General features: G+C 40.9%; 1 protein-coding gene across 1 annotated transcript in view; it reads left to right on the forward strand.

The window, feature by feature from the left end:
- The window catches only part of LOC120544152, a 2,732-nt gene extending 1,097 nt beyond the window's left edge, over window positions 1-1,635 (forward strand). Inside the window, exon 5 of the mRNA XM_039777748.1 lies at window positions 612-1,635. Coding sequence (XP_039633682.1) covers window positions 612-1,051 — 440 coding nt within the window. The 3' untranslated portion in view covers window positions 1,052-1,635. The remainder of the gene's footprint in view (window positions 1-611) is intronic.
- The last annotated feature ends 10,865 nt before the right edge of the window (window positions 1,636-12,500 follow it).

Consider the following 12,500-nt stretch of genomic DNA (forward strand, 5'->3'; position numbering starts at 1 on the left):
CAACTTTTTCCTCAAATTATTACAACTTTTCCCTCAAATTATTGCAACTTTTCCCTCAAATTATTGCAACATTTCCCTCAAATTATTGCAACTTTTCCCTCAAATTTTCCTCAAATTATTACAACTTTTTCCTCAAATTATTACAACTTTCCCCTCAAATTATTGCAACATTTCCCTCAAATTATTGCAACTTTTTTCCTCAAAATATTACAACTTTTTCCTCAAATTATTGCAACTTTCCCTCAAATTATTCGCAACATTTCCCTCAAATTATGTGCAACTTTTCCCTCAATTTTCTCCCCAAATTATTACAACTTTTTCCTCAAATTATTACAACATTTCCCTCAAATTATTGCAACTTTTCCCTCAAATTATTACAACTTTCCCTCAAATTATTGCAACTTTTCCCTCAAATTATTGCAACTTTTCCCTCAAATTATTGCAACTTTTTCCTCAAATTATTACAACTTTTTCCTCAAATTATTGCAACTTTCCCCTCAAATTATTGCAACATTTCCCTCAAATTATTGCAACTTTTCCCTCAAATTTTCCTCAAATTATTACAACTTTTTCCTCAAATTATTACAACTTTCCCCTCAAATTATTGCAACTTTTCCCTCAAATTATTACAACTTTTCCCTCCAAATTATTGCAACTTTTCCCTCAAATCTTCCTCAAATTATTACAACTTTTTCCTCAAATTATTACAACTTTCCCCTCAAATTATTGCAACTTTTCCCTCAAATTATTGCAACTTTTTCCTCAAATTATTACAACTTTTTCCTCAAATTATTACAACTTTTCCCTCCAAATTATTGCAACTTTTCCCTCAAATCTTCCTCAAATTATTACAACTTTTTCCTCAAATTATTACAACTTTCCCTTCAAATTATTGCAACTTTTTCTGATGTTTTTCATGGTTGTTTTGATCAGTGATGATACAGATCCTACAGACGGTTTTCCTATCAGTCCTGTTGGATATGAAAGACATAATCGGGGAATATTCTGCTGTAAATGGTACCGAGAAGCCTCTAACATGCAGGATTATTAATAATAATACGGTGTCGTTATGTCAGAAAAGCAATAAAACTGTTGAAAAACGCAACAGAAAGCGGTTTTACAGATTCTATTGATCAATAGATGGTTTTTAATTGGAGAATGGATTCTTTAGCCCCGCCCTAGTGTCTGGATTACATACGCTAGATCCTCAGGGGTGTGTGTGTGTGTGTGTGTGTGTGTGTGTGTGTGTGTGTGTGTGTGTGTGGGTGTGTGTGTGTGTGTGTGTGTGTGTGTGTGTGTGTGTGTGTGTGTGTGTGTGTGTGTGTGTGTGTGTGTGTGTGTGTGTGTGTGTGTGTGTGTGTGTCCCACAGAGTTGACTTTATTTTGGGGTGTTGGCTGACAGGATTTTGGGTGGTTGGAACTGAAAAAGTTATGAAGAAATAAATATTTTGATGTATCATGTTTTTGCATTCTGATGTTTTCCATTGAGCGGTTTGAGGGCAGGGCAGTAACCTGCTTCTCTCTCTCTCCACCAATCACAGCGCAGCTCTCTGAGCCTTGACGCTGCTGACCAATCAGGAACTTGTTGAGTTCCTCTCTGCTCTAAACGAGAATAAATCTCCGTTCTCCACGCTGGAACCTCGTCCTGTTTTTATTCCGTTAAGTTTTTATTCTTCAGGTTGTAGGACCAGGAACCGTCAGGGACCAGGAACCGTCAGGGACCAGGAACCGTCAGGGACCAGCAACCATCAGGGACCAGACCCCCGACCCTGCAACCCACAGACCTGCAACCCAGAAGACCTGCAGCCCAGAGACCTGAAGCCCAGAGACCAGTAACCCAGAAACCCTGCAACCCAGAAGACCTGCAGCCCAGAGACCAGTAACCCAGAAACCCTGCAACCCAGAAGACCTGCAGCCCAGAGACCTGCAGCCCAGAGACCTGCAGCCCAGAGACCTGCAGCCCAGAGACCTGCAGCCCAGAGAACTGCAGCCCAGAGACCTGCAGCCCAGAGACCCTGCAACCCAGAGACCCTGCAACCCAGAGACCCTGCAACCCAGAGACCCTGCAACCCAGAAACCCTGCAACCCAGAAGACCTGCAGCCCAGAGACCTGCAGCCCAGAAATCCTGCAACCCAGAAATCCTGCAACCCAGAGACCAGCAACCCAGAAACCCTGCAACCCAGAGACCCTGCAACCTAGAGACCAGCAACCCAGAAATCCTGCAACCCAGAGACCCTGCAACCCAGAGACCTGCAACCCAGAAGACCTGCAGCCCAGAAGACCTGCAGCCCAGAAGACCTGCAGCCCAGAGACCTGCAGCCCAGAAATCCTGCAACCCCGAAATCCTGCAACCCAGAGACCAGCAACCCAGAAACCCTGCAACCCAGAGACCCTGCAACCTAGAGACCAGCAACCCAGAAGACCTGCAGCCCAGAGACCTGCAGCCCAGAGACCAGCAACCCAGAAACCCTGCAACCCAGAGACCCTGCAACCCAGAGACCAGTAACCCAGAAACCCTGCAACCCAGAAAACCTGCAGCCCAGAGACCTGCAGCCCAGAGACCTGCAGCCCAGAAATCCTGCAACCCAGAAACCCTGCAACCCAGAGACCCTGCAACCTAGAGACCAGCAACCCAGAGACCCTGCAACCCAGAGACCCTGCAGCCCAGAAGACCTGCAGCCCAGAAGACCTGCAGCCCAGTAGACCTGCAGCCCAGTAGACCCTGAAACCCTGAAACTCAGTAGACCCAGAAACCCAGAGTTTAGGGGTGCTGTAGATTTTTACACCGGTCATTTTGTACTTAAGTAAAAGATATTTAAAGTGATAGTACTTTTACTTCAGTAGAATCCTTTTGTACTCTGACTAGTGTCAGTAGAGATGTTTTGACTGTAAATGGAGGAATATCTCGGTGAGATTCTATCTTTATGTCTGGCTGCAGCGCTGAGATATTATGGGATGGATGTCTGGCCTGTTCTCCGCTCTGTACATCCGCTAAGCTGCTTCAAACAGAAGCCTGCTGTCGCCTCTCCTCTCCGGATCCACACAGACACACGCAGGTAGGAGTGGCTTGGTTCTCACTCACACACTCACACACACTCACACACACTCTCACACACACACTCACACACACTCTCACACACACTCACACACACACTCACACACACACACACACACACACACACTCACACACACACACTCACACACTCACACACACACACACTCACACACACTCACACACTCACACACATTCACACACTCCACACACTCACACACATTCACACACTCACACACTCACACACACTCACACACACCACACACACTCACACTCACACTCACACACTCACACACACACACACTCACACACTCCACACACACACTCACACACACACACACACACACACACTCACACACACACACCTCACACACACACACACACACACACACCTCACACACACACTCACACACTCACACTCACACACCTCACACACACACATCTCACACACTCACACACTCACACACACCTCACACACACTCACACACTCACACTCACACTCACACCTCACACACACACACACACCTCACACACCTCACACACACCACACTCACACACACTCACTCACACTCACACACTCACACACACCTCACACACACTCACACACATCACACACACATCACTTCACACCACACACACACCTCACCACCACACACACATCACACACACACACCCACACACCCACACACATCACACACCCACACATTCACACACACACACTCACACACATTCACACACACACACTCACACACTCACACACTCACACACACTCACACACATTCACTCACACACTCACACACACTCACACACACTCACACACACACTCACACACACTCACACACATTCACACACACACTCACACACACTCACACACATTCACACACTCACACACTCACACACACTTCACACACTCACACATTCACACACACACACTCACACTCACTCACACACACACATTCACACACTCACACACACTCACACACACTCACACACACTCACACACACTCACACACATTCACACACATTCACACACACACTCACACACACTCACACACACTCACACACACTCACACACACTCACACACACACACCTCCACACACTCACTCACACACACACACTCACACACTCACACACACACTCACACACTCACACGTTCACACACACTCACACACATTCACACACACACACTCACACCTTCACACGTTCACACCTTCACACATTCACACGTTCACGCTTTCACACGTTCACGCTTTCACACTCTATCTCTGCTGCATCAGAAACCACCCTATGTTGTCACATACAGTATGTTCCCTCACCTGCCCAGAGCTCCCAGTGTTCCCAGTGTTCCCAGAGCTCCCAGCACAGGTTTGAGAATCCACAACTCCATGGAAACTGGGCAGAAGATCATGTTTGAAAGCTTGAAAGCTCCAGAACAGGAACATTTTTGAAAACAGGGTAAAACAAATGCTGAAAAAGTAAAAGAAAACTACAAAAAATGCCTAGAAATCCAAAGCTGTTGTTTGCTGTAATGACGTGAGCAGCCTGCAGGGGGCGCCGGAAGCCCTTTAAACTGTTTCCCTTCTGTCAGCCTGGGGGGCTTTATAATGTTTTAGGTTATTTTCAGAGACTCGGTCTGAACTCTGCTGACCAATCGCCTCTGCTTCCCCTCCTCTTCCTCCTCTTCCTCCCTGGAGAGGAAAGGCAGCCAAGCAGAGGAGATGAGTGACAGATAGAAAGAGTCTCGTCCACACGTAGACACAGACAAACCTAAAAATAGACGGATAAAGAAGAGAGAGGCTCGTTCCTCTGTCCACAGGTTGGAAACACACAACTAAGTCTGTCAAGAGAAATCATAAAAACCAGAAAATAATCACATCTGGGAAGTAAGAATCCATGAATTTGTCCCTATAAACTGGACTTAAAGGCTCATTTTTGGTTCAATCTGGATCCCATGTTTGTTCACAAGTGTGATAACATAGCTCAATAAGTCGCACACTCTCTTTATAAGTCACACGCTCGGGACAAAGCATCAGGACGGTAAGTTAAAGTAAAGCTAACCCTGCTAAAGAATAGGGACCATCTGGCTTGGCGAGAGTTGAGTCACCAGGGGCCTGTTGCACAAAAGTAGAATAAAGAAATCCAGGATAACTGAAAAAGCGCAGCTTGACTTAGTGTGGTCCACTCATGGCGGGCGTTCTAATCGTTTGCCCGTTTTCTTTGTCAGGAGATGAAGATAGCGGATAAGAGCGTTCACGGCTTTCTTAAATAGACCACGGTATCCATCACAGATTTACTGATGCAGAAATGGAGAATACGCGTGCGGCTTATGTTTCACCCGCTGAGCAGCAACTAATTATGGAAAGTTATGAGTAGGTGAAACATGCAGAAAAGGGAAATACAGCTGTTGTTATCAAACGGAGAGAAAAAGCCCGACAGAATATAGCGGACCGACTGAATGCGTATGGATTTAAAAAAAATCTACTTACTAGTCACTCCACGTTTTTACAAAGTTGAACATTCTGTTTTAATATGCCTGTTTTATGTGTAGGTTTTATTGCTGTATCTGTGTTTATGTGCTAAATGTGCTGGTTTTACTGTAAAGTGTCTTTTAGCCTACCATGTAAAGCACTATATAAATAAAATGTTTTATTATTTAGACTACTTTGCCTTAAAAGTGAGCAGAGGGAATTCTTGTTCCTCGGGAAATTTACCCTAAGGACTAGGCTTCATTTCAAACCCTTATTCATAATGCGAGAATATGTTTTACAACCATATGCACAAATCTCCATAAGTTATGTCTAATTCTAAATATCTTTCTACAATTAATGTTCATACAGAACAAACATGACTGGACAAAAACTAGAAAAATGAGTTCAATACACACTGTAAGCATATCTATAAAACAATGTAGCCTGTTATTATTATTCATGTTTTTTTATCACTCCCAAGCTCGAAGATGACAAGTGACAGCACCAAAACAAAATGATTCAGAAGCTTTGAACACATTCTCACTCCCATCTGGTAAAATACGGACGTTTGGTCAGGTGCCATTGTCGCCGCTGCACGGTGTGGGAGGACCCCCCGCCTTCCCCCACTGCACGGGGCAAATTTTACGGGGAGAGAGCGTTGTCCCACTTTTTCTCCGGGTGCCAGTGCAACTATTTCTTACCATCTAAACAACTAAATAGTAGGATTTAAATCAAACTCGTGACAGCAATAGTGACAAGTAATGCATGTTAATAAAATGAAGCAGAACACATTCAGAAGACAACAGAATAACTGTTAAACACGTCAGACTCCAGGATTAATCTTAGCCTGGCTGTTAGCCTAGCTGTGGCTGTTAGCCTGGCTGTTAGCCTGGCTGTTAGCATGGCTGTTAGCCTGGCTGTTAGCCTGGCTGTTAGCCTGCTCTGGAGCAGGCTAGCTGCAATGAATAAATTGCCATGGTTACTTGGCTGGGTTTAATTCAACCTGCTTTTGTGCAACCAAATCAAATTCATCCAGGATATCTTGAATATCCCGGCTGAATCCCTTATCCTGGTTTTGTGCAACAGGCCCCAGGTAGACTGGATGTAAGCCATGTTTTTGTGATCGGTCCAGACCACAAAAGGTTGCTCCGTCCCATCCAGCCGATGCCGCCATTCCTCCAGCGCCAGTTTCACGGCCAGCAACTCCCGGTTTCCCACGTCATAGTTCCTCTCTGCTGGGGATAACTTCTTGGAGAAAAAGGCACGAGGATGGAGTTTCTGGTCTGTGGGGGAGCAGTGAGAGAGAACGGCTCCCACCCCAGAGTCAGAAGCATCCACCTCCACCATAGACGGTAGATTAGAGTCAGGGTGAATTGGCACTGGGAGAGGTGGAAATCAGTCCTTCAGGAACACTCCTAGCCCGGTCAGCTTCAGGGGACCACTGGAAGGGAACTTTGGCCGACGTGGGTTCGGTGTGTGGAGCGACCACCCGACTAAAGCCCTTGATTAATCTCTGCTAAAAATTGGTAAACCCCCAACATGGCATCATGACTTTGCGTAAAAATACACCCCACTTTCCTAAAGCCAGTTGGCGTGTTATCTGGACGCATTTTGAGCTATCCACGTGTATGTCTACGCTGTATACAGCGGACGTAAACATACACGCTACGTGACGCCTAGGAAAACAAACGGTTGGGTTTAGGAAAGAAACATCGGGGGAAGGCTTAAAATGTTTTTTAAAACTGCTGAAAATCGCCACACGCTGGACGTGATCCCGGCTCTCCTGGTGAAAGTCCTGTTTTACCCGTCCACCCCCCCCCACCAACCCTACGTCCCTTTATACTAGTCCCTAAGGCGACAATAAGGCAAATTGCGTTAATAAACACGCTAAAAAGCGATTTTGCGTCTTTATAACGCGCCAAAATGGCATACGAATTGGCGTGTCATACATACGCCACTTCATGAGATCAGTCGGAAAGCCCAGAGAACGTTGTAACTGTTTGCACGTATAGGGCGTGGGCCACTCTGTTACTGCTTTAATCTTCTCTGGGTCCACTGATACTAGAGATGGTCCGATACCGATATCTGTAAACGAGAAAAACATTCACGCCTGCTTCATGTCAACACTGACCAACAAAAATGCTGTAACGTTAATACATTCATAGATAAAATGACATTCTAATTTGATGTCTACGCTCAGTTACATCCATCCCACGGTGTCCTGCCTCGCAGCACATCCATTACTGTCCTGTCAGCCCCCACAGCGCTGCGCTGTCTCGATGGGTGAAGCTGTTTCAAGAAGTGTACTTTCAGTAAGGAAGCCACAACATAGACATGTCAGCGAAGAGGCACCTGCATCGGTATCGGCTCCGATATACTGCCTAAAACGCTGGTATCGGGAAGTACTGGAGTTAATGCACCGATCAGATACCACGTAATAAAGCCCTAAAGAAAATCATTGTTAAAGTAGTAGTAGTATACAGCTGTTATACATCATATCACATCCATACAGGGATAGTAGTATACAGCTGTTATACATCATATCACATCCATACAGGGATAGTAGTATACAGCTGTTATACATCATATCACATCCATACAGAGATAGTAGTATACAGCTGTTATACATCATATCACATCTATACAGAGATAGTAGTATACAGCTGTTATACATCATATCACATCCATACAGAGATAGTAGTATACAGCTGTTATACATCATATCACATCCATACAGGGATAGTAGTATACAGCTGTTATACATCATATCATCATACAGAGATAGTAGTATACAGCTGTTATACATCATATCACATCCATACAGAGATAGTAGTATACAGCTGTTATACATCATATCACATCCATACAGAGATAGTAGTATACAGCTGTTATACATCATATCACATCCATACAGAGATAGTAGTATACAGCTGTTATACATCATATCACATCCATACAGAGATAGTAGTATACAGCTGTTATACATCATATCACATCCATACAGAGATAGTAGTATACAGCTGTTATACATCATATCATCATACAGAGATAGTAGTATACGCTGTTATACATCATATCACATCCATAGGGATAGTAGTATACAGCTGTTATACATCATATACATCATACAGAGATAGTAGTATACAGCTGTTATACATCATATCACATCCATACAGAGATAGTAGTATACAGCTGTTATACATCATATCATCATACAGAGATAGTAGTATACAGCTGTTATACATCATATCACATCTATACAGGGATAGTAGTATACAGCTGTTATACATCATATCACATCCATACAGAGATAGTAGTATACAGCTGTTATACATCATATCACATCTATACAGAGATAGTAGTATACAGCTGTTATACATCATATCACATCCATACAGAGATAGTAGTATACAGCTGTTATACATCATATCACATCTATACAGAGATAGTAGTATACAGCTGTTATACATCATATCACATCCATACAGAGATAGTAGTATACAGCTGTTATACATCATATCACATCTATACAGAGATAGTAGTATACAGCTGTTATACATCATATCACATCCATACAGAGATAGTAGTATACAGCTGTTATACATCATATCATCATACAGAGATAGTAGTATACAGCTGTTATACATCATATCATCATACAGAGATAGTAGTATACAGCTGTTATATATCATATCATCATACAGAGATAGTAGTATACAGCTGTTATACATCATATCACATCCATACAGGATAGTAGTATACGCTGTTATACATCATAACATCATACAGAGATAGTAGTATACGCTGTTATACATATATACATATACAGGATAGTGTATACAGCTGTTATACATCATATCACATCCATACAGAGATAGTAGTATACAGCTGTTATACATCATATCATCATACAGAGAGTATATACGCTGTTATACATCATATCACATATACAGAATAGAACAGCTGTTATACATCATATACATCCATACAGAGATAGTAGTATAAGGTTATATATCATATCATCATACAGGATAGTAGTATACAGCTGTTATACATATATCACATCCATAAGAGATAGTAGTATACAGCTGTTATACATCATATCATCCATACAGAGATAGTAGTATACAGCTGTTATACATCATATCACATCTATACAGAGATAGTATATACGCTGTTATACATATATACATCCATACAGGATAGTAGTATACCGTTGTTATACATCATATCACATCCATACAGAGATAGTAGTATACAGCTGTTATACATCATATCACATCCATACAGAGATAGTAGTATACAGCTGTTATACATCATATACATCATACAGAGATAGTAGTATACGCTGTTATACATCATATACATCATACGAGATGATCGCGTACATATCACACCATACGGGCGGTATCATCTAGTTCGCTTATAACATCATACGTTATCTGTAATACAAATATACTGTTTACATATATCATCGTATATCAGCTGTTATATATCATATCATCATACAGAGATAGTAGTATACAGCTGTTATACATCATATACATCATACAGGATAGTAGTATACAGCGTTAATATATACATACAGGATAGTAGTATACAGCTGTTATATATCATATCACATCATACAGGATAGTAGTATACAGCTGTTATACATCATATACATCATACAGAGATAGTAGTATACAGCGTTATACATCATATACATCATACAGATAGTAGTATACGCTGTTATACATCATATCACATCATACAGAGATAGTAGTATACGCTGTTATACATCATATCATCATACAGAATAGTAGTATACAGCTGTTATACATCATATCATCATACAGAGATAGTATATAAGCGTATACATCATATCATCATACAATATAACATACACATAAGAAAGTAGTATACAGCTGTTATAATATATACATCATACAGGATAGTAGTATACAGCTGTTATACATATATACATCATACAGAGATGTGTGCTGTTATATACAATCATCATACGAATAGTGTATACAGCGTTATATATATATAACATATAAGTATAATATATACATCATACAGGATAGTAGTATACAGCTGTTATACATCATAATACATACAGAGATAGTAGTATACGCTGTTATATATCATACACATCCATACAGGATAGTATAGCTGTTATACATCATATCACATCCATACAGATAGTAGCATACACATAAATCATATCATACAGAGATAGTAGTATACAGCTGTTATACATCATATCACATCATACAGAGATAGTAGTATACAGCTGTTATACATCATATCACATCATACAGGATAGTAGTATACAGCTGTTATACATCATATCACATCCATACAGAGATAGTAGTATACGCTGTTATACATCATATCACATCCATACAGGATAGTATATACAGCTGTAACCACATCATCATACAGGTATAGTATACAGCTGTTATACATCATATCATCATACAGAGATAGTAGTATACAGCTGTTATACATCATATCATCATAGAGATAGTAGTATACAGCTGTTATACATCATATCATACAGAAGTAGTATACAGCTGTTATATATCATATCACATCCATACAGAGATAGTAGTATACAGCTGTTATACATATATCACATCCATACAAGATAGTAGTATACAGCTGTTATACATCATATCACATCCATACAGGGATAGTAGTATACAGCTGTTATACATCATATACATCATACAGAGATAGTAGTATACAGCTGTTATACATCATATCACATCCATACAGAGATAGTATATACAGCTGTTATACATCATATCATCATCATACAGAGATAGTAGTATACAGCTGTTATACATCATATCATCATACAGAGATAGTAGTATACAGCTGTTATACATCATATCATCATACAGAGTAGTATACAGCTGTTATACATCATATCATCATACAGAGATAGTAGTATACAGCTGTTATACATCATATCATCATACAGAGATAGTATACAGCTGTTATACATCATATCACATCCATACAGAGATAGTAGTATACAGCTGTTATACATCATATACATCATACAGAGATAGTAGTATACAGCTGTTATACATCATATCATATCATCATACAGAGATAGTAGTATACAGCTGTTATACACATATCACATCCATACAGAGATAGTAGTATACAGCTGTTATACATCATATCACATCCATACAGAGATAGTAGTATACAGCTGTTATACATCATATCACATCCATACAGAGATAGTAGTATACAGCTGTTACATATCATATCACATCCATACAGAGATAGTAGTATACAGCTGTTATACATCATATCATCATACAGAGATAGTAGTATACAGCTGTTATACATCATATCACATCCATACAGGGATAGTAGTATACAGCTGTTATACATCATATCACATCTATACAGAGATAGTAGTATACAGCTGTTATACATCATATCATCATACAGAGATAGTAGTATACAGCTGTTATACATCATATCACATCCATACAGAGATAGTAGTATACAGCTGTTATACATCATATCATCATACAGAGATAGTAGTATACAGCTGTTATACATCATATCACATCCATACAGGGATAGTAGTATACAGCTGTTATACATCATATCACATTCATACAGAGATAGTAGTATACAGTTTTTAAAACATAATAAAATATATGACACACTGGTATCGGATCGGTACTCGGTATCGGCCGATACGCAAGTTCAGGTATTTGGAATCGGGAAGCAAAGAAAGGTATCGGGCCATCTCTATCTGATACCCGCCCACTCTCACTAATGAACCCGGGGAAGGGGCCTGACTGTTGGTGGAGCTCGTATTTCTCCACTTTCACATGAAGCTTGTTTTCCAAAAGGCGTTGGAGAACTAAACGGACGTGGGACACATGTTGTTCAAAGGACTTGGAGAACATCAGAATCTTGTCAAGATAGACAAAAACTAAACGATTAGGAAAAGCATTA

The sequence above is a fragment of the Perca fluviatilis genome, chromosome 16 (genome assembly GCF_010015445.1).
Source record: "Perca fluviatilis chromosome 16, GENO_Pfluv_1.0, whole genome shotgun sequence".
NCBI classification, from domain to species: domain Eukaryota; kingdom Metazoa; phylum Chordata; class Actinopteri; order Perciformes; family Percidae; genus Perca; species Perca fluviatilis.